Source organism: Furipterus horrens, unplaced genomic scaffold, assembly GCF_987537825.1.
Source record: "Furipterus horrens unplaced genomic scaffold, mFurHor1.1.pri manual_scaffold_4, whole genome shotgun sequence".
Taxonomy (NCBI): domain Eukaryota; kingdom Metazoa; phylum Chordata; class Mammalia; order Chiroptera; family Furipteridae; genus Furipterus; species Furipterus horrens.
The window spans coordinates 93,831,367-93,855,355 of record NW_028327174.1 but is presented as its reverse complement, the minus strand read 5'-3'; the positions used below and the strand labels follow the sequence as shown (position 1 = coordinate 93,855,355).

At 37.1% G+C, this 23,989-nt stretch overlaps 1 protein-coding gene across 4 annotated transcripts in view; it reads left to right on the top strand.

Annotated features, from left to right (window-relative positions):
• NUP58 (nucleoporin 58) overlaps positions 1-23,989 on the top strand; it is a 63,175-nt gene that overhangs the window by 33,700 nt on the left and 5,486 nt on the right. The window contains exons 13-15 of one of the 4 annotated variants that reach the window (XM_090273782.1): positions 2,986-3,084; positions 4,805-4,900; positions 6,094-6,265. In XM_090273782.1, coding sequence (XP_090129908.1) covers positions 2,986-3,084; positions 4,805-4,900; positions 6,094-6,263 — 365 coding nt within the window. In that variant the 3' untranslated portion in view covers positions 6,264-6,265. Of the gene's footprint in view, positions 1-1,913; positions 2,385-2,985; positions 3,085-4,804; positions 4,901-6,093; positions 8,196-23,989 lie in introns of those variants that run through there. The other 3 variants (XM_090273781.1, XM_090273783.1, XM_090273784.1) reach the window with 3 other exon arrangements.

Sequence of the window (23,989 nt, the reverse complement as noted above, 5' to 3'; positions counted from 1 at the left end):
TTAGACCAGTACCTTCTGAAGGTGGTTTCTGTGTGGTCTTTCTTGGAGGTGCAGGTATGCACTTAAGTGACTTCTTGATCATGTTTTTTGATGAAGATATAGAACTTAGGCCTGTGATTTGTGATTATTGCTTCTGAAGGCTGAAGAGTATTGATGAAAAACCAGCAGGCTATTTATGCGTGAAATAAGCATCAATACATGGATAAATTACATGTTGGTAGAGAGTGAGTACACTTGTCCACACACCAGTGCTTCTGAAGCCTCTTAAAAAGCTTAAGAAATACATTAGGGTTTTTTTTTTCCCAGTATGATTTTAATTCAGGGTAGATTGTTTTAAGCTGAGGCACTGGGATTTAATTTTTGCTGTTGTGTTTTGACATTTAAAAGTTCTTGATGTTTCTTTCTTTCTTTCTCTCTTTCTTTCTTTCTTTAAAAAAAAAAGTTCTTGATGTTTACATAATAAGACTTGTGTGACTTAGCTGCTGTTTTTAAGGAGAGCTGGGAAGTTTTGTTAGGAATTCCTACGTTCCAGCTTTTAGTGTAGGTTTGGACATTTAGGGTGTAGTGTTAAATAGGAACTTCAAATATTTCATTTTAGTTTCTTGTGGTTTTGTGATTTTGTTGTATTTAATAACCAAAGGAACATTCCTCAATAAATCAGTAAGTAAAATTTTTTAAATTGGGGTAAAGGCATTTTTGTTTTTTAAGAGATGTTATTTTAAAATATGACTTAGGAATAACCAGACTAATTAATTACATTAGATATTATGCGTGGTCATTGAAAATTATAAAAAATTTTAGCACTTTAGTTCTTTTCCTGTGAATGCAGTTTTACTTTTAAAAAGGTAGAATTTATTCTGGAAAATATGAATTAACAGTATTAAACTTGATTTTGTTGTGTGTTAATATATTACATGGTAACTTTTGTAAAATGTTACTCTACATGAAGATTTCACTTTGGGCAATCATTGGGATATATTACTACTAACTTGGTTTTATCTATGGAACTAAGAGCCTCTCATTGAATGACTATTAAGATTTTGAAACAGACTTCTTGAATTGTTTACGTAACTTTACCTGAAGGGTTTAGATTCTGCTTTCTAATAGTGAAACTAATTTATATGGTGGCCAGAGTGTAATATATGTGCTAATACTTTGGCATGGGAGATATTTATCATGAGTCTTTACTATTAAAAATGTTATACATTTGCCTACTAGTTTTATAAATGATGTTGCCTTCAGAGTTTGTGTGAAGGTACAAAACTCAAAATATCATGTACCTGTTGTGCAATGGAAAGTCTTGTCATCGTTAGAGTTCTTTATTACCTATATCCTGAATATCGATGATTAGCGTTGCTCTTCAAAATAGACCCACACTCAACAAAAAGCATGTTATTTGAGTAACTCTTATGACTTGTAAGGCTGAGGGCTGTGGTGTGCGTTATTCTTTAGGGTCTTCCACCAGCAGTGCCTCCTGTTAACATGTGACACTCAGTGTTAAAGAAACTGGACATGTGTTTTCTACATATTATTTTTGTTAGAAATAAGAAAGTAATAATGCTTAGTTTCTCTTTCCTATAGTAACATTTTACAAAAGAGCTGCTTGGCAGATATTTTATTCTCAAATTGATCTCAAACTGGATGTAAAAATTTAAATCATTTTTTAATTTATTTTTTAATAGTAGTATAAGAATTCTGGCTGCTATTAGTTCTTACTCTTTATTTTCTGGGTAGAAGCTATATTGGAAAAGTCCAGTTTTTGTCCCAGTGTAGCAAAATGTAGGGTTTTTTTTTTTTTTAATACTTTATCATTTACACTACCTTTTGAATATATAAACCTCATTCATTGGACAACTTGAAGGCTTTGAAATCTTGGAAAATTTTAAATTTGAATCTGTATATTACTTTGGCAGATCCCTCAACTTTGAGATGCACTGATCACTGTGCTTGAAAAAGACAAGACTGAAGATTGTACTATGAAATTTATTGAATAATTTTCATAAATTATTTATCAAATGAGAGATTTTTAGATTTTTGTAGTCTGCTTAGTTTAAAAAAAAAAGTAGTTAATGAGAGGCAGGTTTGATGCTATTCTTGCCAAACAAACTCAGCCAAAATCTTTCAAGTAATAAATGGGAAAAAGATGACTAATTGTTCTGCATCTGAGTGCATTTTCCAAAATGTTGGAAAGAAATTTCTGAATTGAAATCTTGAATGTATTGAATCTGTCAAGGTACACAGCGGTGCCTTTGTAAATGTTCCTTATCTATCTTATTTAATCAGGTGATAAGTGGTGTAATGTAGCAGAGCTTAACAATAGAACTCAGTTATCACTTTTTGTGAACAAGTTGGAATTGTCATGTTACTGTGTAATTGATTTGCTTTAAAATGAAAAATAAATTTAATAAAATAAAACATTGTCTTGTTTTTTATCTATTTATTGTACATATATCATTTATATTTCATATTAAGAAATCATGCCTAGTTTTTTGGGTACTTATGAAGTAACATGATAGTTTTGCCATGTTAGCGTCAGTCTCTTTTGCTCAATTGAGACTTGACTCTAACTGTAAGGAGCTTGTTTTAAAACGGAAAAAGTAAAAACCTTTACTGATTACACCGACTAATTTTATCAGAAAACAAGTGGGGAGATCTAAAATCATTCTAGAAGTAAAACTAAAAGAACTATAATTTACAATACATTAAAGATTTCAAATTATTAAGCAGGTTAAACTAACATTCATCTTTCAATGCAGTGAGCCGCTTTTAATTGTCTAATGTGAACAAGTTAATTTTAAAAATTGGGGAGGGTAGGTAAATCAGTTGGGACAGATAACTTAGCCTGGGGAGACATCCTGAAAACTAAGTAGTAGCAAAAGAATTTGTTTAATTACTGTTCATTTTAAAAACAATTTCTTAAATTTTAATCTTGAAAGAGTAAGGCAAATTTGTTTTTTCCCCCTCCCATTTTTTTTTTTATACCAGGGCCACAGCCATCTCTGGGAGTTAGTTTTGGAACGCCATTCGGCTCAGGTATTGGCACTGGCTTGCAATCAAGTGGCTTAGGTTCTTCAAACCTTGGAGGTACACTTTACACTTTAACTTTTCTAATAATTGCATTGGACTATTATACATTTGAATTGATAATAGCCTGTAAAAAATTTCTAAGAGGATCTACTATTTTGGAAGTTAAGTTTCCATCTGGCAAAACCAATTCTCCAAACATAATCAGTGCTTTATAGTATTAGATTTAGAACCTAAAAAATCATTTCATCTGTGAACAGTGAAAATTAAAAAGTATAAAATTAAGTGGTCGGGATGTTCCTATATTCAAAGCAATATGCTAAAATATGAACTTGAAAATTACTTAGTTTTAATAAATTTAACTTTAAAAAAATTAGTAGTCTGAAAATCAGATTGGAGTCCAAATTACTTTTGTATATACATTCTCCTAATCATTATCTTCTTTTTCTGAAAACAAACACATTAAATGGGGAAATAATTTTATTATATTATGTTGAACAACTCAACTTCTGTTTATTCCTAAGTACTTTTGACGTATTTGCCTATATGCATATTTGTATACATAAGCAATTAAATTTATTTTAATAGTTTCAAAAGTTAACTAATTAGTAAGGTAAGTCTGCAAAAACAAGCTAAATAAAAATGCATTCATAATTGTCTGATGAGGATGATTGAAAGTTAATTGTGTTTTATGGAGCACATTGTCATAATAAGGTTTTATTATTTCCATTAAAATATATCATCATAAGAGAGGAAGTTTATAAGCTTTTATGCTTACTTAATATAGTAGACCCTATTAGGAATTACTAGAATCATGACAGCAAAATTCTTATGATCTGTAATTCAGTTTGCCATATTTCTTAGAGGCAATAAGACTGTGAAACTCAATATTTTAGATAAAGCTGTTGTGAAGTAACCTAAGAAGAACTTGAATTTTATTTTTAAACACTCTTAGGAGAGTGAAAACAAGTCTTCAGGTGCTTAGCAAATTCTCCTCTTGAACTTTATATGGCAAAAAGTATTTTTTATATAAGTTGCATATGATATTAAGAAAAAAACATGATGCTCCTACTCCCAATTTCTCATTGTTATGTTGGCTGATGCTATAGCAACAGCCTACTACAAGGTGGGGCAAAAGTAGGTTTATAGTTGTTAGTACTCAAAACAGAGTTCATTCTTGTATTTTTATTTACTGATGATAACATTATTTTCCATAGGAGCAACTGTAAACCTATTTTTGCCCCATCCTGTATTACTGAGTAGATTGATTATTATGTAGTTATGCAGTTTTTCTGTGGTAAAAGTTCTTAAGTGAAAATGTTTGAGTAAAAAGTAAAATCACCTTGCAGTGCTCTGTGTTTAAATTATTGTGCATGTTGTGCTTATTATGAATTTAGCCGCCTTTTTTTCAAAATGAAATATCCCAAAGTAGATATGTTTATATCTGTTCAACTAAAATCATGCTTGAATGGTCACTAAAATTTCTAGTTCATATAGAAGAGAAAAATACTAAATGATCTTGTTTTAGATGGCCTTGTTCTTTAAAAATTACTGATGGGTCATCAACTTAGTCTAAATACATATAAATGTTTTATTTCAGAATTTATCTGGTTCTTCCAGAAGTCGTATGCAAAGGAATAAATAACAGATTTCCTTCATAAGGCCATGTTTTTCAACACTGAATTTATTAGACCTTTGGTAATTTTGGGTTTTACTTGTCAGTATCCTTTAACCTGTGTTTTACCTGCCATTGTATATTTCTCTATTGCCCTTCCACTAGGATTTGGAACTAGCTCTGGTTTTGGATGCAGCACCACAGGGGCCTCCACATTTGGATTTGGAACAACAAATAAACCCTCAGGAAGTCTTAGTGCAGGTTTGTGTGTTTCAGCCTGAATTTCAGACAAACTTGAAGGCGCAAAGTATTTAATTTAAAAGTATAAGTATTGTTATTTCCAATATCCAGAGAAGATCCCTGACTTAGTTTCTATCCCGTAGATGAAGCATATAGCTTTATCTCATAAGCTAAATGTCAGATTTATAAAATATTTCTAACAACAATTACTAGTTTGATAAAATAAATAATTATATCCTCTCTTAACTAAGCGGAGATTCCTTTGAACCCCAAAGCTAGCTTCATTGTTAAACTATTTTCTTCATTATTATAAAAATGAACCCATTGTGTTTTAAGTTTTAACCCAGTTTTTATCATTATTCATTCAGAAGAATGAGTTCTTTTCCAAAGAGATGTTCTTTAGTTATCACGTCCCATTTCAAAATTGAGTTCTTTGTTAGTTTTTGAAATAGGTATACTGTAATCTTTTGACTCGTTAGTAGAAAATCCCAAATTCCATTTACTTTTGCATTTTCTCTATAGTTGTAAATAATGACTTGTTTTAATGTTCAACGCTTAGGGATAAAAACCATGTCTGAAATAATGATGTAATATCAATTACATTATGCTAATTGAGGGAATTTTAAGGAAATTCTGTTTAATATTAGTGTTTAAAATTAACAGTTCCAACAGAGTAAGATGTGGCATCAGAATTACAATATGTTAATATTAGTTAACTAGATAGTAATGGTACTTTATCTTAATTACACAAGAGCTCTTATAAAATCAAAACAATAGGTATTACTGTACAGTGAATTCCTTGTCCTGAAAATTGTGGGTTGTGGTTTTCTTGGAGACCTTAGAATTGCAAAGTCGTGGAAGTCTCTTCAACATGTTGATAAAATGTGTCTGGAGGGCTGAGGAGGAAGGCGCCTTGGCGTACTGAATTCCCAGAAAGTACCTTGCAACTGAAGTCTTCGGGAGATTTCAGTTATTTGTGTCAGTTTCTCTTTTGGCCTGGATCACTAAACTTCTGTCTCTAATGGTGCCACTTAGTTGTTTGCTAAATTATTTTCCTATAAAATTGAATGATAGAAATTTAGGGCCATAAGATACTTAACTGTTTTTATAGATCACCTTATCTTGCAGCTAGAAATTTACCTCTCATCCCCATTTTTTATATTTGATTTTGCGACTTATCTTCTGATATCAATATTCTTTTCCCTAAACATAAGGCTTTGGCAGCTCAAGTACATCTGGGTTTAACTTCAGCAATCCTGGCATCACGGCATCAGCTGGTTTGACATTTGGGGTGTCCAATCCTGCCTCTGCAGGTTTTGGAACAGGAGGACAACTCCTTCAGTTGAAGAAACCTCCAGCTGGAAACAAAAGAGGAAAAAGATAAACGTATGGGTTGGTGTGTTAAGAGAATACATTGCAGCATTGTTTATTCCGAGTCTATTTTTCTAAAATTGATGCAGTAATTAAATTGCATCCTAGGAGATTTCTAAAGTTTTGATATTTTTCCCTACTCTGGAATTTGAACTTTGTTCTAATTTGCCATGCTAAACATCTTTTTTCTTGTGAATTTGAACCCCAGCTGTATAGTTTTCTTTATTTTGATTCTCAGTGTAAGAGATGTTCTGATTACTCTGGTTGGTAAAACCTACATTTAACCTAGTGTTAATAGCAATGTTTTCGTTGATACAGTTTACATTATTTGAACATATGCACATGTGTTTCTTATACAGATGGCATGAACTCTAGGGCCTACACTAGAATCAGTTGGTTTCTTGATAAAGGTCTTTTGAACTACACTGCAGGGCATCTTGTGAATATGTATATAAATATATACAGAATAGTACACACAATCGTGTGTGCATATAAAGTATTTACAGACCTACAACTTTTGCCTCAGACTGTTCCCCTTTTCTAAGGGTATCCCTTTTTCACCCTTGCAGCTTCAAATCCTTAGTGCTTGTAGAATGATGAGCTAGAGGTGCCAGGTTATTGCAGTTATGTGCTTGAAGACTTAGTGAAATGGTTGCTGTTGTAGGTATTTGATCTACTCAACTGCATTGCCCCTAGTCTTTTCCATTTTCGTTTTCGACCTTTACCTTTAACAGCCGCTCGAAGTGAGGAATGCTGTAAAACTCATTGACCAGGTTTTAACAAAGCTTATTATCCTTCATGTCCTCATATTGCCTATATGAGATGTTTTTCCATATTTGAGATGAACCTTCAAGAACATATTTGAACTCCAGACTAATGTTCTGGGGCAAAGAGCTTTAAGTCAAATTGATTCTATGCAGGTGAAGGATGCACTCTGACTTTAGTGGAAACTTTTCTAGCTATTCCAATACAGAGTTCTTTCTTATAGGGCTATTGATACTAACACCAAATGGAGTGGCTTATCAGCCTCTTAATGTCTTAAGTGCTTAATTTGGAATAGAGAAACAATATATTTTAAGACAATAAAAGTATTTGTAGCAACAATAAACTATCCCGTTTTAACAGAGCTCTAGTAATAACACATAGGCGTGTCAGATTGCATCTGTATAGTATTTGTATTAGTACTGGTGACGTAGAGTGGGTGAAAAAGAGAGCCCTTGGAAAGAGAACTGCCTTAGCCATGATTTCAGACAAACCGTTAGGTAGACATGTTTTCAGATGGGATGTACACATGAAATTTCATTGAAAATAGTTTAATTTTTTATATAGAAGGTTTTGTACATAATGTGCATCAAGTGAATATTTTCAGAAGCATTTCACCAAGGCATCTTTTTTTTCTAAAATAGATATCACATAAATATGTGTGTATGTACACACGTGCACGTACACACACACACATTTTTAGTATGTCAGGTTTGGTTATAGTGTTGTCAAATCTGTTTTATTTGCATATAGCGAGGATTGGCTTTTTGAAATTGAAATTTTTGCACCTTGGTGCATTAAAATACAGAAAATGCTTTGTTTCTGAGCTCTAAAGCCGTTTTTATTTTTGCACACTTCTCTAATACTGCAATCCCCAGTACCAGATTTGGGGGAAGGGTAGTAAAACTTGTGATTTTGTGTTTTGAATTACTGTCAGAATTAAATACACAAATACAGCAAAGGTTTTTTTAAAAAAGACATTGCATTGTATTGCAAAAATCTGAATATTTATATTTCTTGTTTTTTTTTTCTTTATATATTTTACATTTTAATATGTTGAACCACTGGAAATTTGTAACAGCTCAATTTGTGATAGAAGTTTAAACATGTTGTCATTGTCTCCATTGTCTTCACTTGTCCAGAGCCTATTATTAAGTAAACAATAAAATTTATTGTGTCAGTTGCTTTGAGTCTTTACAGGTATTAGTAGTTGTTCTTAATATGTAATTTTCTAATTATTGCTCTTTTATTTTCTTTGGTTGGTTTTTAGTGTTTTCACTGGTTTATACACCTTGCTTAAAAAAAAAAAAACCCAAAAACATAAGTTAAAGACTGAACACAAGACAGTAAATTTGGGTAAAAAGTAAAAGTTCCCTTGAACTCCTAGGCCCTAATTCCACTTCCTTCCCCAGAGTATTCACTCTTAGTGGTTTGGTGCATATCCTTTTAGACTCTTTAAAAACATGATTTTTCCAACATATGTGTACAAATGTTTATTCCTATTTCTCATTTTCTCACATTTTCTTATTCTCTCTTAGATCCTTTTTCTTTTTTTAACAAATGGGTTAAAAATCTATATATTCTGTGACTTGTTGTTTTTCCTTTTTAATGATATGTCATCAGCGTCTTTTCGTGTCAGTCCCTGCAGATTTACTCTTTATGTACGATTCTGCAGCATGGATGTACAATGATTTGTGCCATCTAATACTTGGTGAGCAGTTAAGTTCTTGCCAGTATTTCAGTGTTATAGAAAAAGCTGCAGTGAGTATCTTATACATGGTACTTTGTACTTATGTTTAATGCTTCTTTGGAATTGATTCTAGGAGAGGAATTGCTGAAAGGGCATACAAATTGTATGTTTTAATGTCAGATTACCTTCCAAAATTGCTATATAAATATACACTGCTACAGTTTGTATGAGTACCCATGTTCCAACAATCTCTAAATGTCAGGATTTTCAACCTCAATAAGAACTTGTGAGGTTGAACTTCCTAAAATGTAATACTTGCCACTTGCATGTTAATATCCTTTGTCCATTTTTATAGCAGGTTATTTAGGAAGGTTTTTTTAAAATGACTTAATAGATCTCTGTAGATAATGGATGTTACTATTTTTCTTGTGAGATAGGTGGGACTCCTGGAATCTGCTGGGTTCAGACTCCTGTCTTGACCGTAAAAGATCTTGGGCTAGTTACTTAATTTTCCTAGACCTCGGTTTTGTCATCTGAAAAGGGGATAATAAAGATGGATGGATGTTTTGGTAGCATAAGCCCCTGACACTTTGCAAGTAGTTATTATTCCTGCTCCAGTACCCCACTGCTTTAATTATTGAAGCTGGATGCTTTATTTTAGTATGTGATAGGGAAAGCCACTCCCCACCCCCCCTTATTTTGTTGTTTTGGTGGGAGGAGGGGTGGGCGGTGGGGGAGAAGATGGTTATTTTAGGACACTTATTCTTGAAAATGAACTTTAATACCTAAATCCCTATTGGGATTTTGATTGAGTTTATACAAATAAAATGTTATAATCTAGGGTGAATGGACATCTTATTATGTACAGCATTGTATATGCATTTTTTTCGATCTTTTATACTTTCAGCAAGGTTTTAGTGTTTATTAAGATTCTTGGTTAATTGTTTTCCCTAGCAGCATCTTGTTTTTTTTTATTATTGATTATGCTGTTACAGTTGTCCCAATTTCCTTCCCCCCTGCTCCCCCCTCCCTCCAGTTGCCTCCCCCCTTAGTCCATGCCCATTGGTTCTGCATATAGTTCTTTTCAACATCTTCCTGTCTATTCCACTCCCTCCCACTATGCTTCCCAATTCCTGCACCATCTCCCTCCCTTTCCCCCCTCCCCCTCCCTGCTGACCTCTCCCCAGTATGTTCCCCATACCTATAATTCTTTTTCCCTTCTCATTGCCTACTCAGTTTGCCCTTGCCTCAGTTCCCTAGCTTCTGCTGTTGGTTGTTGTAATACAGTTTTCATTTTAATGTTCATTGTCCTGATCCTCCTTCTTCTAAACAAGTCCCTTTAACATCTCATATAACAGTGGTTTGGACCTAACAAACTCCTTCAGTCTTACCTTGTCCTGGAAACACTTTTCTCAGCCCTTCTATCCTGAATGAGAGCTTCACTGGATAGAGCAATCATGGTTGTAGGTTTTTGATTTTCATTACTTTGAATATTTCTTGCCAGTGCCTTCTTGCCTGTAAAGTCTCCTTTGAGAAACCCGCTGATAGTCTAATTGGGACCCCTTTGTACATGATTCTTCTCTTCTCTCTTGCTGCTTTTAAGATTCTCTCTCTTTAATTTTTGACATTTTGATGATAATGTGTCTTGGTGTGGTCCTCCCTGGCTCCAGCCTATCCGGAACTCTCTGTGCTTCCTGGACCTGTTAGTTCACCTCCTTCCCCAAATTAGGGAAGTTCTGCTTCATTATTTTTTCACATAATTTTTAAATTTCTAATTCTTCTTCACCCTCTGGCACAATCAGATAACCCAAATGTTCATTAGCTGTCCCAGAGGTTTCTGAGCCTCTCCTCATATTCCTCACTCTTCGTTTCCTCTTGCTGCACTGGTTGACTATTTGTTCCCTCCCTGTGTTCCGATTTGTTGGTTTGATCCATGGCTTTCCCTTCCTCACCACTTGTCTGTATGTATTTTTGTTCATTTCAGCAGGACTAGCCTTCATTCCTTCCCTGTCTTGATTAAGTCCTGCTGTTAGGTCTGTAAGCTGCCTTATGACTATAGCTCTAAACTGAGCTTCCAAAAGATTCGCTATTTGTTCCTTGGTCAAGGCTTTTATTTGTTTTTTGTTAGCTGTGTGATTGGTATTTCAATCATTAATTTTGCTATTCTGACCATTTTGTTTATCTTTCCTTCTTGGGCGGGGCGCTGTCACACCCCCTACGCTGTATTGGGCGGAGCCCCGTGTGCTTGTCACAACCTGGCGACCTTTCTCACCACCCTGTGGCGCTTTGTGTGGGGGCGGGGGTCCAAGGTGGATTCCTGCTGTTACTCTCCGCTGGCGAACGGGGCCGCCTCCCAACGGGGTCCGCCCTCTCCGGCGTTGGAATCGAGAGCCGAAGGATTCGGTCTGCAGCCGGGGCCGGCCCCCAGGTGCCTCTCTCTTCCCCCCACACAGGCGTCTGCTTACTGGGTCCCGCTGTTCACCGCCAGCACGGTTCCATCTCTCTCAGCCACGGGCTCGCACTTCCTACCCATCCGGATGAGCACCACTTGTTTATGACTTCATACGTTGGACTTCCATGTAGCTTTATTTTCAGGAACTTATTATTTTTAGTTTTGCATTAGCTGTAATCCTTCTTAGTTGTAGAGGGAGACAGCGTGTCAGTCTATGCCTCCATCTTGGCCGGAAGTCCAGCATCTTGTTTTCTGAGTGTGGTTGGTACAAGTTTATATTACAAAAGCAACTTAACTGTTTTTGTCTGATAATATAGTAAGCCCAAGTCTAATGTCCTGCCTCTCTCAAATAGTATTTTTTGCAACAGGTGAATTTGAAGTGTCGTTAGAAGTACTGTAGTGGGATTTGTGTGTAAAATACTCGGTTTGAATGGTCTTATCACAGGACGTTGCTTTGGCATTCCCTTCCTCCACGCCTTGCCCCAGTCTCTCACTGTGAATAAGCCTGGCTGCACTGCACTGTTTGGAGCACACATCACAAGGTTACTAGGGAGACACAACCCTGGGGCTCACTAACGCTTGGCCAGAGTCCTGGAAAATTAAGCTGGAGGGTCTAATTTAAATCTCATTCACAAAGTCTTCTTTACCTATTAGTGATCTCCCATTTATAGAGTGTGTAGTCTGTTCTGGCCAGCACCATCAGAACTTCATGAACTTGACTTTTCTTTAACCTCAATACTAACCTCCAAAGCAGAAGGGTTAAGCCATTCATCAGATGTCACATGGCTGTTAAATTGTGGAGCTGAGGCTTTTCTGTGATACAGATTAGCATGATTGAAAGGCACCGAAGATAATGTGATTACATTCTTTAAATGGGGACATTAAAAGTATATAGTAGACTATAGATCAAGGCAAGGTAAGGTAAGTAACAAAGAACCATGGGACTTGAGGGAGAATAATCATACCTAGGATATAAAGAGTGCAGAAGCAAGGACCAGACCTTTTCCCACTCTCCCTATGAGAGAAGTTCATAGAGAAAAGTTAATCATCCCAGCGTGGAGAGTGGTCTGCCCACGTTGGGAAGGGTAAGGGGAGCAGTTCTGGCTATTTGAATCTTAGGAACTAAGAAGTTTAATGAGAAAGCCTTTTCAGGAAGGCTTACCTGGCTCCTATAACCCAAAAGAGTACCCTATGCTTCAACTAAATGAGACTAGGTGGTTTTCTTGCTGTACAGACAGATGAACCTCAACTGGCCCAAGTAAACCATGGAAACAGGCAAGAAGCTTAAGGTGCTACCAAACAGCAGCAGGTAGAAGAAAGAGTAGGGATTACTAGAAAAATTGATCATGGCCCATAATGTTTTTGCTTTTCCTGTTCAATCTAATGTACTTTTTCTCTTCTATGCAATCTGTCAATAATTAAAAACCCCCACAAGGTTGCAGTGCTGGAAAGTGAACTGTAGATTTAACTTACAGAGAATTTACTTTGTCATCCTCACCCCTCTTGGCATCCCCAAGTAGCAAGTTAGTTTACTTTGGTGAACATTTATTAATATTTGCTGCGTCTGAGTCACTCTTGGGAACACGGGAGGATATAAACATGGATAGGTGACAGTGAGTACTAAGGAGAGTTCAGGGCCTACTCTTAGGGGCTTTGATACAAATTCCTTTTTTGCAAATGAAAAAAGCAGGCGCAGAGAAGTTAAATAATTCTTAATGGTCACTAAACTACCAGGTGGATGGGCCAGGATTCAAACCTAGGCAGTCTTCATAAGGTCTAGGCTTTTAACTGACTGTATGTAAATTTTTGGGTTGGCCAAAAAACCCATTCAGTCTTTTTCCATAAAATAAAAGGCATTTTTCATTTCCACCAATAACTATTGATTTGAATATTTTGAGTATGTCAGCTATCTCCCACTATTGGCTTCTAGTGGGTAGAGGCCAGCGGTACTGCTAAACATCTTCCAATGCATAAGACAGCTCCACAGTGAAGGATTATTTGGCTAACATGTCAGTAGTACCAAGGAACTTAGCAAACCACTTTTGACATGTTCAGTCAGCACCTTCTCCATGCACTGCACAAATCTTTTTTTGTGTGTTTCATTTTTACCTTTCTTAAAATAATAAAGCATAATACGCCTAAATTGTTGTGTATCTTCTATCTCCAATATTAAAATGGCTGCACAAAAATTCACAAATTTTGATTTTTTTTAAATGCACATTGATAATTAACAAAGTCATTTTGAATGAAGTTAAAGACTAAGCACTGCTAGAGCCATCGGATGGAAAAAAGTGAGTTTTTTGGCAAACCCAATAATATAAGGTGGGATTTCTTATTGATAGGATAAAGATACAAAGAAAATTCTTGAGAACACAGAAGAATAGGTGGCCTTGAGCAATGTGTATGAATAGGATTTTTATGAAGTATTTACAATTTGAATTTAAAGAACCACATATTTAATTAAAAATAGTCTTGAGTTTGAGCAACATAAAGGGATAAAATTAAAAGTAACTAATACCCCTACTCTCCACAGGAAGTTTCTTACGTTTCTTTATCTTGATTCATACTATTTTTCTTCATTGGTTTTAATAGCTGTATAGTATATAGGTCCACATTCTATTTAACTGTTTCCTTTTGGTGAATGTTTAGATACTTACAATATTTTGCTATTAGAAATAAATTTACTAGCATAGGTGAAAATGGTATACAGTTTTATTGATATTTCTCTCTACTTAGGGAGTTTGAACATTTTCATGGAACTATTGGCCATCTTTTTCTTAATTATAAGAGCCCTTTAGATGTAACCACTGTCTAGAGATATTTGGAAAAATTAATTTAAAATCTTTAGCCTTGGATCCATGGTGACATTTTTTAAAAATGAAAATTATGTGACTATTTCATGTTGCCTTTAAACATTCTTAATATTTATTTGTCTTATGTATTGCAAATATTTCACAGTTAATTTTACAACCTCTGTTGATGATTTTTTGTTTTTGTATAGAAATTTAATTTTTTATGTCAAAATGTATTAGTCTCTTTAATGACTAGTGGGAATGAGTGAGAACTCAATGGGAGGGAAAGAGAGAATAAGACATTTTATGTTTTATAATTTATAAAGCCTCATATTTGTTACCTAATTAAAAGTTCATGCCATGGCCTGGATATCTCAGTTGGTTAGAAATTTGTCCTGATATACCAAGGTTACAGGTTTGATCCTGGTCAGGGCACATACAGTAATCAACCAATGAATGCATAAATAAGTGGAGCAATAAATTGATGTCTGTCTCTCCCCCCCCCCACCTTCCCACCTCCCTCTCTCTCTTACTCTCCATCTCCTCCTTCCCCCCTCCCCCAAAAATCAATTAAAAAATAAAAACTACATGACTGAAGATGTCTATAAAAGATTCAGCTGGGTGGCTAGGGTCTGATTGTAATTAATTGCAGAACTGAAACAATTACACTTACCACTTTACCGAGTGCTTTTGTAATGTAGTGAAATGCACTGTCTGACTCCATCTTGTTCAAGACTGCTTGTTCCTGTGGCCTTCTGGCTAAGAGCTTCTGCTTAGTCCTGCTTGTAGACATGTTCATTGTTAGAGGAATGCTGCTTGCTTCTTGAGTTTTACAAAAATAGCCCTTCCCATTTCCCCTTACCTTGACATAAAAGAAGCCTAAACTTTGTACTTTTTTTAACTGAATTTGGGAATTGGGTCTCCCACCTTCTCCTTTAGTGCCTTCTCAGTTAAGGAGCCTTTTCTTATTCCAAACAAACATTTTGAGTTTTGGCCTTTTGAAGTGTTCGGCATGTGGACTTCGGACCCGTAACAATTTGGCGAGCCAGCCAGGAGGTGGTGCCCTTGGCAGGCCACCCCCAGCTGGGGTTTCCCTCTGAGTCCTGAGCAACTGCCAAGGCCTCTTGTCTTGAGAGCTTGGGAAGACTCCCTTGGACATGCGGCTTGTTTGGAATAAGGAAAAGTATTTGGCCTTTGGTCTACCGTTGGTTTTTATTTCTGGAATTTCTTGAGTGCAGCCAGGAATACTTCCTCTCTAGCTGGGCTTCCTCTCTCTGAGGACAAGGCCATCTGCATTTTGGGAGCTTCCATTTGAGAGTAGGACCAAAACTTTTGGAATCCTTCCTTTCTATCTGGGCTTTCACTCCCTTGGGACAAAGCCATCTGCATTTTGGAGGCCTTCTGACAGCAGGATTATTGGACTCCAACCGTTCGTGTGTATCCGCAAACTGATGGGCTCGATTTGGAAGGGTAAGTCACCCCTGCATGTACAACCAGGAACTCTTCCCTGCATTTGGGCTTCTCCCTTGGAATAAGACAATTTGTTTTGCATTTGTTTGGGGTACCATGTTGGAGAGGGGAATAGTTGTAGGACTTGGACCCAATTTGTGATTGGGTTCGTTTGCATTCATTTGGCCATTTAAATTTGAAATTTATAACTTGCCCAGTGTACCTGAGGTTTGGTTAGGAGCATACACACTTTATTGTCTTCCTTATGTATCATTTGTATGTTGATCTCGGGCATCTTCCCCCCTATTGGTTTGGAAGTAAAAGTAAAATGGCACCTGAGGCTTCTTCCCCTCCGCCTTCCCCCCTACATATTCCTTCGCAGATGGGTAGTGGGGGCTGCTGGCTTGTGCTCTGGCCACATCCCAGCACCCCCTTCTCTAGGAAGATTTGCCACTTTAAATTTAGGTACTTTTTAAGAAGATTTTTTAAATTTTTATTTAATATTTTTTAAAGTATATTTTATTGATTATGCTGTTACAGTTGTCCCAATTTTTTTCCGTTTGCCCCATTCCATCCAGTACCTGCCTTCCCTCCAGCGACCCCCTACCCTTAGTTCATTCATGGATATGTATTCTTTGGCTTCTCCATTTTCTATACTATTCTTAACTTTCCCCTGTCTATTTTGTTCCTACCAATTACGCTTCTTCATCCCTGCACCATTTCCCCATTTCTCCCCCATCCCCCTCCCAGTTGATAACCCTTTAAATGATCCCTGTACCTGTGATTCTGTCCATATTCTGGTTGTTTGCTTAGTTTATTTGTTTTGTTTTTTTTCTGGATTCAGTTGTTGATAGTTATGAGTTGTCATTTTCTGCTTATAATTTTTATCTTTTTCTTAAATAAGACCCTTTAACACTTCATGTAATAATGGCTTAATGATGATGAACTCCTTTAGTTTTACCTTGTCTGGGAAGCACTTTATATGCCCTTCCATTCTAAATGATAGCTTTGCTGGATAAAGTAATCTTGGTTGTAGGTTCTTGATTTTCATCACTTTGAATACTTCTTGCCAATTCCTTCTTGCCTGCAAAGTTTCTTTTGAGAAAGCAGCTGATAGTTTTATGGGAACTCCTTTGTAGGTAACTCTGCTTTTCTGTTGCTGCTTTTACGATTCCCTCTTTATCTTTAACCTTTGCCATCTTAATTATGATGTGTGTTGATGTGGTCCTCTTTGGGTCCAACTTGTTTGAGACTTTCTGTGCTTCCTGGACTTGTATGTCTTATTTCCTTCACTAAATTAAGGAAGGGGACTTATCTTCTTAGCACTGGAACCCAGGGCTGAGGGACTGGTGTGGGGCCGGGACTCCTGGCTCCTGAGATATCCCTCCTGAGTTTTTATCCACCACACGTGGGTGAGAGACCAGTCCGCTCCGCATCTCTGCCCCTCCTACCCGTCTGCATAGATGTGGTTTCTTTAATTCCGTGGTTGTCAGACTTCCATTCAACTCAACTTCTGACAGTTCTGTTTGATGATTGTTCTATATTTCCATTGTAATTTTGATGTGATTGTGTGAAGAGTCAAGCGACATTTGCCTTCACTATTATCTTGACAAGATCCCCAAATTTAGGCACTTTGAAGCTGCTCCTTTTACTTTCTGAGTTTCTGACTTTATTGTGCACTCTAGCTTCTGTTGTTTGTTGACCAGCCCACCTTAAGGAGCACCTCTGAAAGGGATATCAGGCCTCTCACAGACAATGAAATGCATTCTTTGATTATAAATTAATTTTAAAACACCTTTAAAGGATACCTGCAGCATTCAAAGCTTTGGTCATCTGAATAAAATATCTCTGAGTTTTGCATTGTACCCAGGACACAAAAGCTAGCATTTTAAAATAAACGCTATGTGATGTCTGTGTTTATCTGTATGTTTATGAGTGTCTTAGTATGTAAATAGCATATTTGTACCACTGAATGGTATCGCTAATTTGTAATATTAAAATGGCTTAAACAAATAAGTGCTTTATGAGAATTTTCAAAAATATAACTAACCCTAATGCTTTTCAGAATCACATGATTTGGGAAATACTTGCTATTAAAGCTGGTTTTGAGCTTGGTTTTGTTAAAGAGGTATATCTTTAGAATCATCTGTGTTAAGTAACACTTGTATTCAACCAAGTTCTTTTAATAATCCATTCCTCTGTTAAACTGATCCATCTTCTCTTAAGAACACCCAGGACAGCCCACTGCCAATGAAAATTCATCCAGGATGTCTTCTGAAATCAAACGGAGATGTGCTCCTGTTCTGGCCAAAGATATATCCCAAAAGTCAGAATACCCATGCAAACCCCTAATAGATCCCAAGTTACTGATTAGAAGACTAGTAACAAAAAATCAGTAATGCACAACTTATTTATGTGCATTTTTGTCTTTATTTGCCTGTATTTCTAATATTCCACCTGCCTTAAACCATCTCCTTTGTACATATAAAGTTTAATTAGCGTTCTTTAAATTTATTTAACCGACTCAAAAGGGAAGCTCCCTAATATTCTGACTATGTACCTGGCTATCAGGAAGATGTGTTGGGCCAATGTTTGACAGATCCTTACCTCCCTGCTGGGGAGTGGGAGCCCATGAACACATAATCAGAAATCTTTTGGTAACTTTTAAGAACAATAGCCAATGAGACTACTCAAACTATAGTATCTCAAAAAGAGGACTTAGTCTCTCTGGCTAAAGTTGTATTAGATAATTGAATTGCTTTGGATTATATTCTAGCTGAATATGTGATATCTGTGCACTGGTCAACTGTTGCTCAGGAGCTGTAGACCAAGGACATCAAAATAGTAGTAATGCAGGACAACGGTACCCAACCAGGCACATGTAAATATTTGCAATTAGATACAAACAGTTCCATTTCTTAAGCCCTAAGTTTACACCCTTAATCAGCAGCTGCAGGCTCTTTAACAGTCCTCTGCCTTGTGTAGGTGGACGAAGGTTGTCGCCAAGGCAGGTAGAAAATTAATTAGGCTGATACTAGGCTCCTTACCGAGGCTTAGAACTGCTACAAAGGAAGTTCCCCTGGCCATGTCTGTTAAGGCTACGGCCTGATGCCTTAGCACCAGAGCTGATAGCATCAGCTAGTGTTCAGGGCTTCTTGAGATATTGAACCAGGGGAGGGTACACTTGAATGGGGGTTGGACTGGCAACTTCTCCCAAGTTGGACAGGATGCATCTTGGCCAGAGAGTACATGTGTCTTGGCCAGCTAAAGCGATCCCTATTGATGCTGTTGCAGTACAGGCTTACATGCTCTGTGGACAGTAACCAACCCCGAGAGCACTGATAGGCTCCTTAATGTGGTCTTTTGCTACCTCACTCACATTGCAAATGATCCTGGTGTCGTCATGCCTTGGACAACGTGCCTGATGTTCACCATCTGCCCAAAATCTGCAAGGTGCGTACATGTTAACTGATAGAGCTAGTGCCACTGCACTTGTTATCATTGGAGGATGCGTTCAGATCTCGAGAAGAGAGTAACTCACCCAGACTTTGCAGGCAAAGTCTGATGGCACATCCTTGCCTTGGCTTTTCTGGCCTCGAGAGGTCCTTTAAAGTTTAATCTGAAAATTCCTTAGGAAAATTCCAGCAAAGCAGATTTAAAGGTGCCTATATGGTTTATTACTTATTCTTGCTAGACTTAGATAAGTAATCAGGCAACTTCATTGAAATGACATATTTTGCAGATATGTTAGTCTTAATTTGGCTATCATTGGTAAAAATGGAGGTGGTTTTAGAGAAAAACTTGTTTCAATAGGAACTGTAATATATATTGATATTAGATTCTAGTGCTATCCATTGTCTTTTGGGTTTTGTTTTGTTTTCTACTTGTAAAGTGGACTGGATCTTGAATTCTTCTAGTGACTTGGAATCACTGAGAACTAAAACTGCCCTGTTCTTGAGCCTCACAATTATAGATTGCAGATGGATGACATGATATATTTCAGAGATTGCCACTATAGGTCATGCTTAAACAACCTTAGTGACTGATGCTTGTGGAAGCCACACAGGAAGTTTACCTGAGTATCCGATGACATCATCAGAGACATTTCGAACTACAAAAGATGTTTCTGGCCTTACAGACTCAGAAATTGGTTTACAATTTTCTCTGATCATTAACCTTCAGTTTTTTGTTTCCATAAATATTACACTGGGGAACGCAATTTTCGTTGAGTTAGATCTGATACTTGTTTTTGACTAACTTTTGGCATCCGAATCCAAAAATGATCCCCGTTTTTCTCTTACCACGTCAACTTTTTAAGGTATAGGATACTCTCCCTTTGTCCCCCAAATCATTCAGAATGTATATACAAAGGAAAACAAAGAAAAAGTTACCTGAATGTACTGTTTATTTAGAGTTATTTTATTCATATAAAGGCTATATATTGTTACTGTAAGTCAAATTGTGTACAAGTAGTAAAATTCTGCTACCAAACATACATATTAAGGTATTTTATCTTTTCAAATGACAGGGTAGGAAATGTCAAAATGAGATACTTGAAATAGTCTTCAGTTGGCAAAGCTTTAACAAATTGCTTCATGAGACCCAGTTTTATGTGCAGAGGTGGGAATACAATGTTCTTTCTGTCAACAGGTGGCTCATGTAGAATGTTTGGATCACCAGGTTTGAGGTCAGATCTTGGAGGCCAATTCAACTCCACCCAATGCTTCTCACGAGCTCTGCTGTCCCACATACACAAAAAACAGGGATACTTGGTGTATCCGCGTTGTTGACCAAGAGGGAAGCAGACCATTTTAAGGTCAACACAGATGATCCAACTGTGCTTGGGATATTGCAACAGATAAATGACTCTATGTGTTCGTATTCTTCACGAAAACAAACTGAATTGCCAATTGGGACTGCACAAAATAAATTGCCATTGTGGAGGAGGACACACTTCAAGATCCACTTTGACCTATCGATGATAAACCATATATGTTATGGCAATACACAAAGCCACCGTCACTTCAAAAGTACTGCAGAAATGCACTTTCTCTTGATCGAAAGTAGGATGCCTTCGCTCCTTTTTCAAGCAAGTTTTTCTCATGCAATCTTGATGCTAGGAGTTCTGAAGCCTTCTTGGATAGTCCCAAATCTCGTACCTAATTATTCAACTCATGCTGATCAAATCCCTTACAAACTGAGTCATCTTCAATTTCCAAATCTTCATCGTTGCTGTCACTTAGTTCTTCACCATACTCCTGTTTTTCGAAAGAGGGTAGTTCAATGAAAACTGGCACTTGGATTTCAGCTGAATGAGGCACTGGGCATACAGCTGATGGTAGACTAGGATACTCTATTTTACATTTATTATTATTATTATTATATCCTGATGTTTTCACTACACAAAAGTAACAGGCACTAGAATGATTTCTGGGCTCTAGCCAAACCATAGGTATACCAAATGGCAATTTATCACATGTTCCCTTTGTCCATATCCGTAACTCTCAACACACTGCTTGTATACCTTGTGAGGGGCCCAAGACTTATCTTGATCGCTAAGTTTTACTTTAAAATATGCAAAATAGGCTTGCCTGACAAATGCGCTGATGTTTGTCCTTTGACTGGGAATGGTGAAACTGCCACAGATATAACAAAACAAATCAGGGTTGTTTAGGCACTTAGAATGAGAAATAGCAGAGGCAGACATGATCTGAAGGAAAGGAAATAAGTACGTATGTAAATAAAAAGATAAATTCTGCTAACTCCTTGTATACAGACAAGAACTCAGACTACACTTTGGAATATGATTCACTATATAGAGTGGCGCACAACCTCTCACCACACCATGTCATGTGTAACTGAATAGCCTAGAAAAGTATGAACCTGTCACTGGTCTCCAAGGTCGTCCCCCACCCCTCCCTACTTGAGGGAGATTTGCTCTCAGCCAATAGGAGAGCACTAGTGTTTTCCTAGATCCAGGCTCTATCCAGCCTAGAGTGGTTGCATTAAGATAAGCTGTACAGAAAAAAGTTGATGTGATAGAAGAAAATAACTGCAGTTTTGAAATCAGCATGCCTGTTTAAGTGTAAAACAGCTGAAAAATCGAACTCAACAGGAATTATGTTAAAAATTGTTCCCCTGTGTTATCAAATGCTGCTGTTAACGGAATTCAACTTACATAGCCAGTCACTTGGCTCATTTGACTGCTAAGTTCTAAGACTTCAACAGACCTTAGAGTCCTTGGCATGTGGGTCCTTCTACAATAGGATTGCTTTAGATTACTTGTTAGCTGGACAAGGAAGTGTTTGTACAGTGGCCAACTCAGTGTGTTTTGGGTTCTGGGGGACGTAATAATAAAAGTTACTCTTTATTCTTTGTCTCATGTTAAGGTACAGTTATCCTGGTCTGCTGCTACTTATATCATTGCTGTGGTCTCTGCTTGTGAATTGAACACCCAGAATGCCCCCTCTAAGATTTGGGAAACATCACAGAAGAGGTGGGCGTGTGAGATTTTAAGAGCCAGATAAGGGGCACAGTGGACAAACATATCTGACTTCATCTTAAAAATTAATCCTCCCTCTTAACTGAATCTGTAGGTTGAGGAACGAATCACAAAAATGGGGGGAATTGCTTGATCTCTTCTTTGACTCCATCTTGTTCAAGCCTTTTTATTGCCATGACCTTCAGGCTAGTAGCTCCTTATCGCAAGCATATTTTCATGATATAGTCTTTCCTATAAATCAGCCTTCAGTTCCCGCTCAGGTAATCTGACCCAGGCCTTCAGAACCAAAAATGTCAAGCCTCTTGTACGACCATCAGTCCCACAGGTGACACCGGCACCGAAAAATAAGAGACAACATAGGTGACTGTGCTATTGACTTGGATCTTATTAATACAGGTTCACTCAGCTTTTATTATTGCAGATTTAACCCAAATATATACTAACCTAATAATAATACTAATCACTCGTAAACTATCAGTAATAACATCACGTGAGAGAATTGGGGGGTAACAACCTGCATCCCAGAGTCTCAAGTCTGTGGGTCCGGGAGACAGCACAGTGAGCAAGGGAGTAGTCAGCATATTACAAGGAAGGATCTCCAGAGCCAGATGGGCAGCAGGGCAGAGCTTTCAGTGGCTGATGCCAAGGGAAATCAGCATGGCATGGAGCAGCACTCTGGTGTGTGTGGCTCTGCTGTCTCAGCAGTGGTCTGGAGCCTACCTCAGTTATACCCTTGAGAATGGAGGACTCCATCCTTCTGATTTTCTTGATAAGTGTCTCAGCACCTCTGATGGCAAGTGGGGAATTTCCCCAGGAGCCTATCTATCGGTGGTCCTGCTCTGCAGACATGGCAGTTCTGATCACATGTGCAGATATCTTAAATGTGTCTTCTTGCCAAATGTGTCTAGCATGAGTTAACTAGCTTCCCTCTTGAACCAAAGTGTCATGGCTGACTGGAAGCCATCTGGGTTGACATGAGTGACTCCATTTTGTTTATGCTATCTTGACCAGACCAATGCCATTTTATTGGTCCTTCTCTCCATACTCTTGCTTAGTCTTGCATATAGGCATGCTAGTCATTAGAAGAATTCTGCTTGCATCTTGAGTTTTACAAAAACAACCCCTCCCTGTCCCTTTTTCTTTAACATAAAATAAGCCTGAAATTCATACGTTTTTGAGATGGAGCTGAGGGTTAGGTCTCTTGTCTTCTCGGTTGGTGCCTTCTCAGTCAATAAACCCTTCCTTACTCCAAGCTCAGACATGTTGAGGTTTGGCTTTTCGCAGCCTCAGGCACACAGACTTTGGACCCATAACACTTTGAGAGCTGTAAAGCTTTTGAGCATTGCAGTAACATTAAGGTAGGTGATATGACCTTTTTCTTTTACAGAGGAATAATTTATCCAGAGTTATAGAAGTACTAAGTGATGATGCTAAGACTCCATTCTAATATCAGGTGTCATTCTAAAGAAACCTTTACTTTCAGCTCAGTTTCATTTTCAAATTTAATTCTAGTGCCTTCTATGTTAAAAATGAAAAAGGCATTAGAAAAGTTAAATCATTGTGACTATAGTAGTCCCTCTCTATATCGCGGTTCACTTATTGAGGCCTCATTGTATCGCGGGATTTTAAAAAATATTATATTTATTTATTGCGGATTTTCGCTATATCGCGGGGTTTCGCGGTACTGTACAGTAAATACTAAGATAAATGTAAGGTTCCTACTTAGCGGATTTTCACCTATTGTTGGGGGTCTAGAACACTACCCGCGATAAATGAGGGATCATTGTAATGAGACTTTTTTTCGTTTCTTTAAAAAAGTTTTTTTTCATAAGTAGACATGGGGATTTGGTTCAAGGGCACCAACTCTTAGATAACATAAACAACAAGTTCTTTTCTCGAACTATATAGGTGCCGCTTTGAAAATGGAAATAAACTATTTTAACTGGACATTCTAGACAGAGCCCTTGTTAGACGTACAGTAATGATTTTCTTTTAAAACAACCTATTGAGAACTTTCTAAAAAACTAGCACTTTTAAATTCCTGATACAGGTTGAGCCTGTGTGATATGTTCTGTGTGTGTGTGTGTACAGA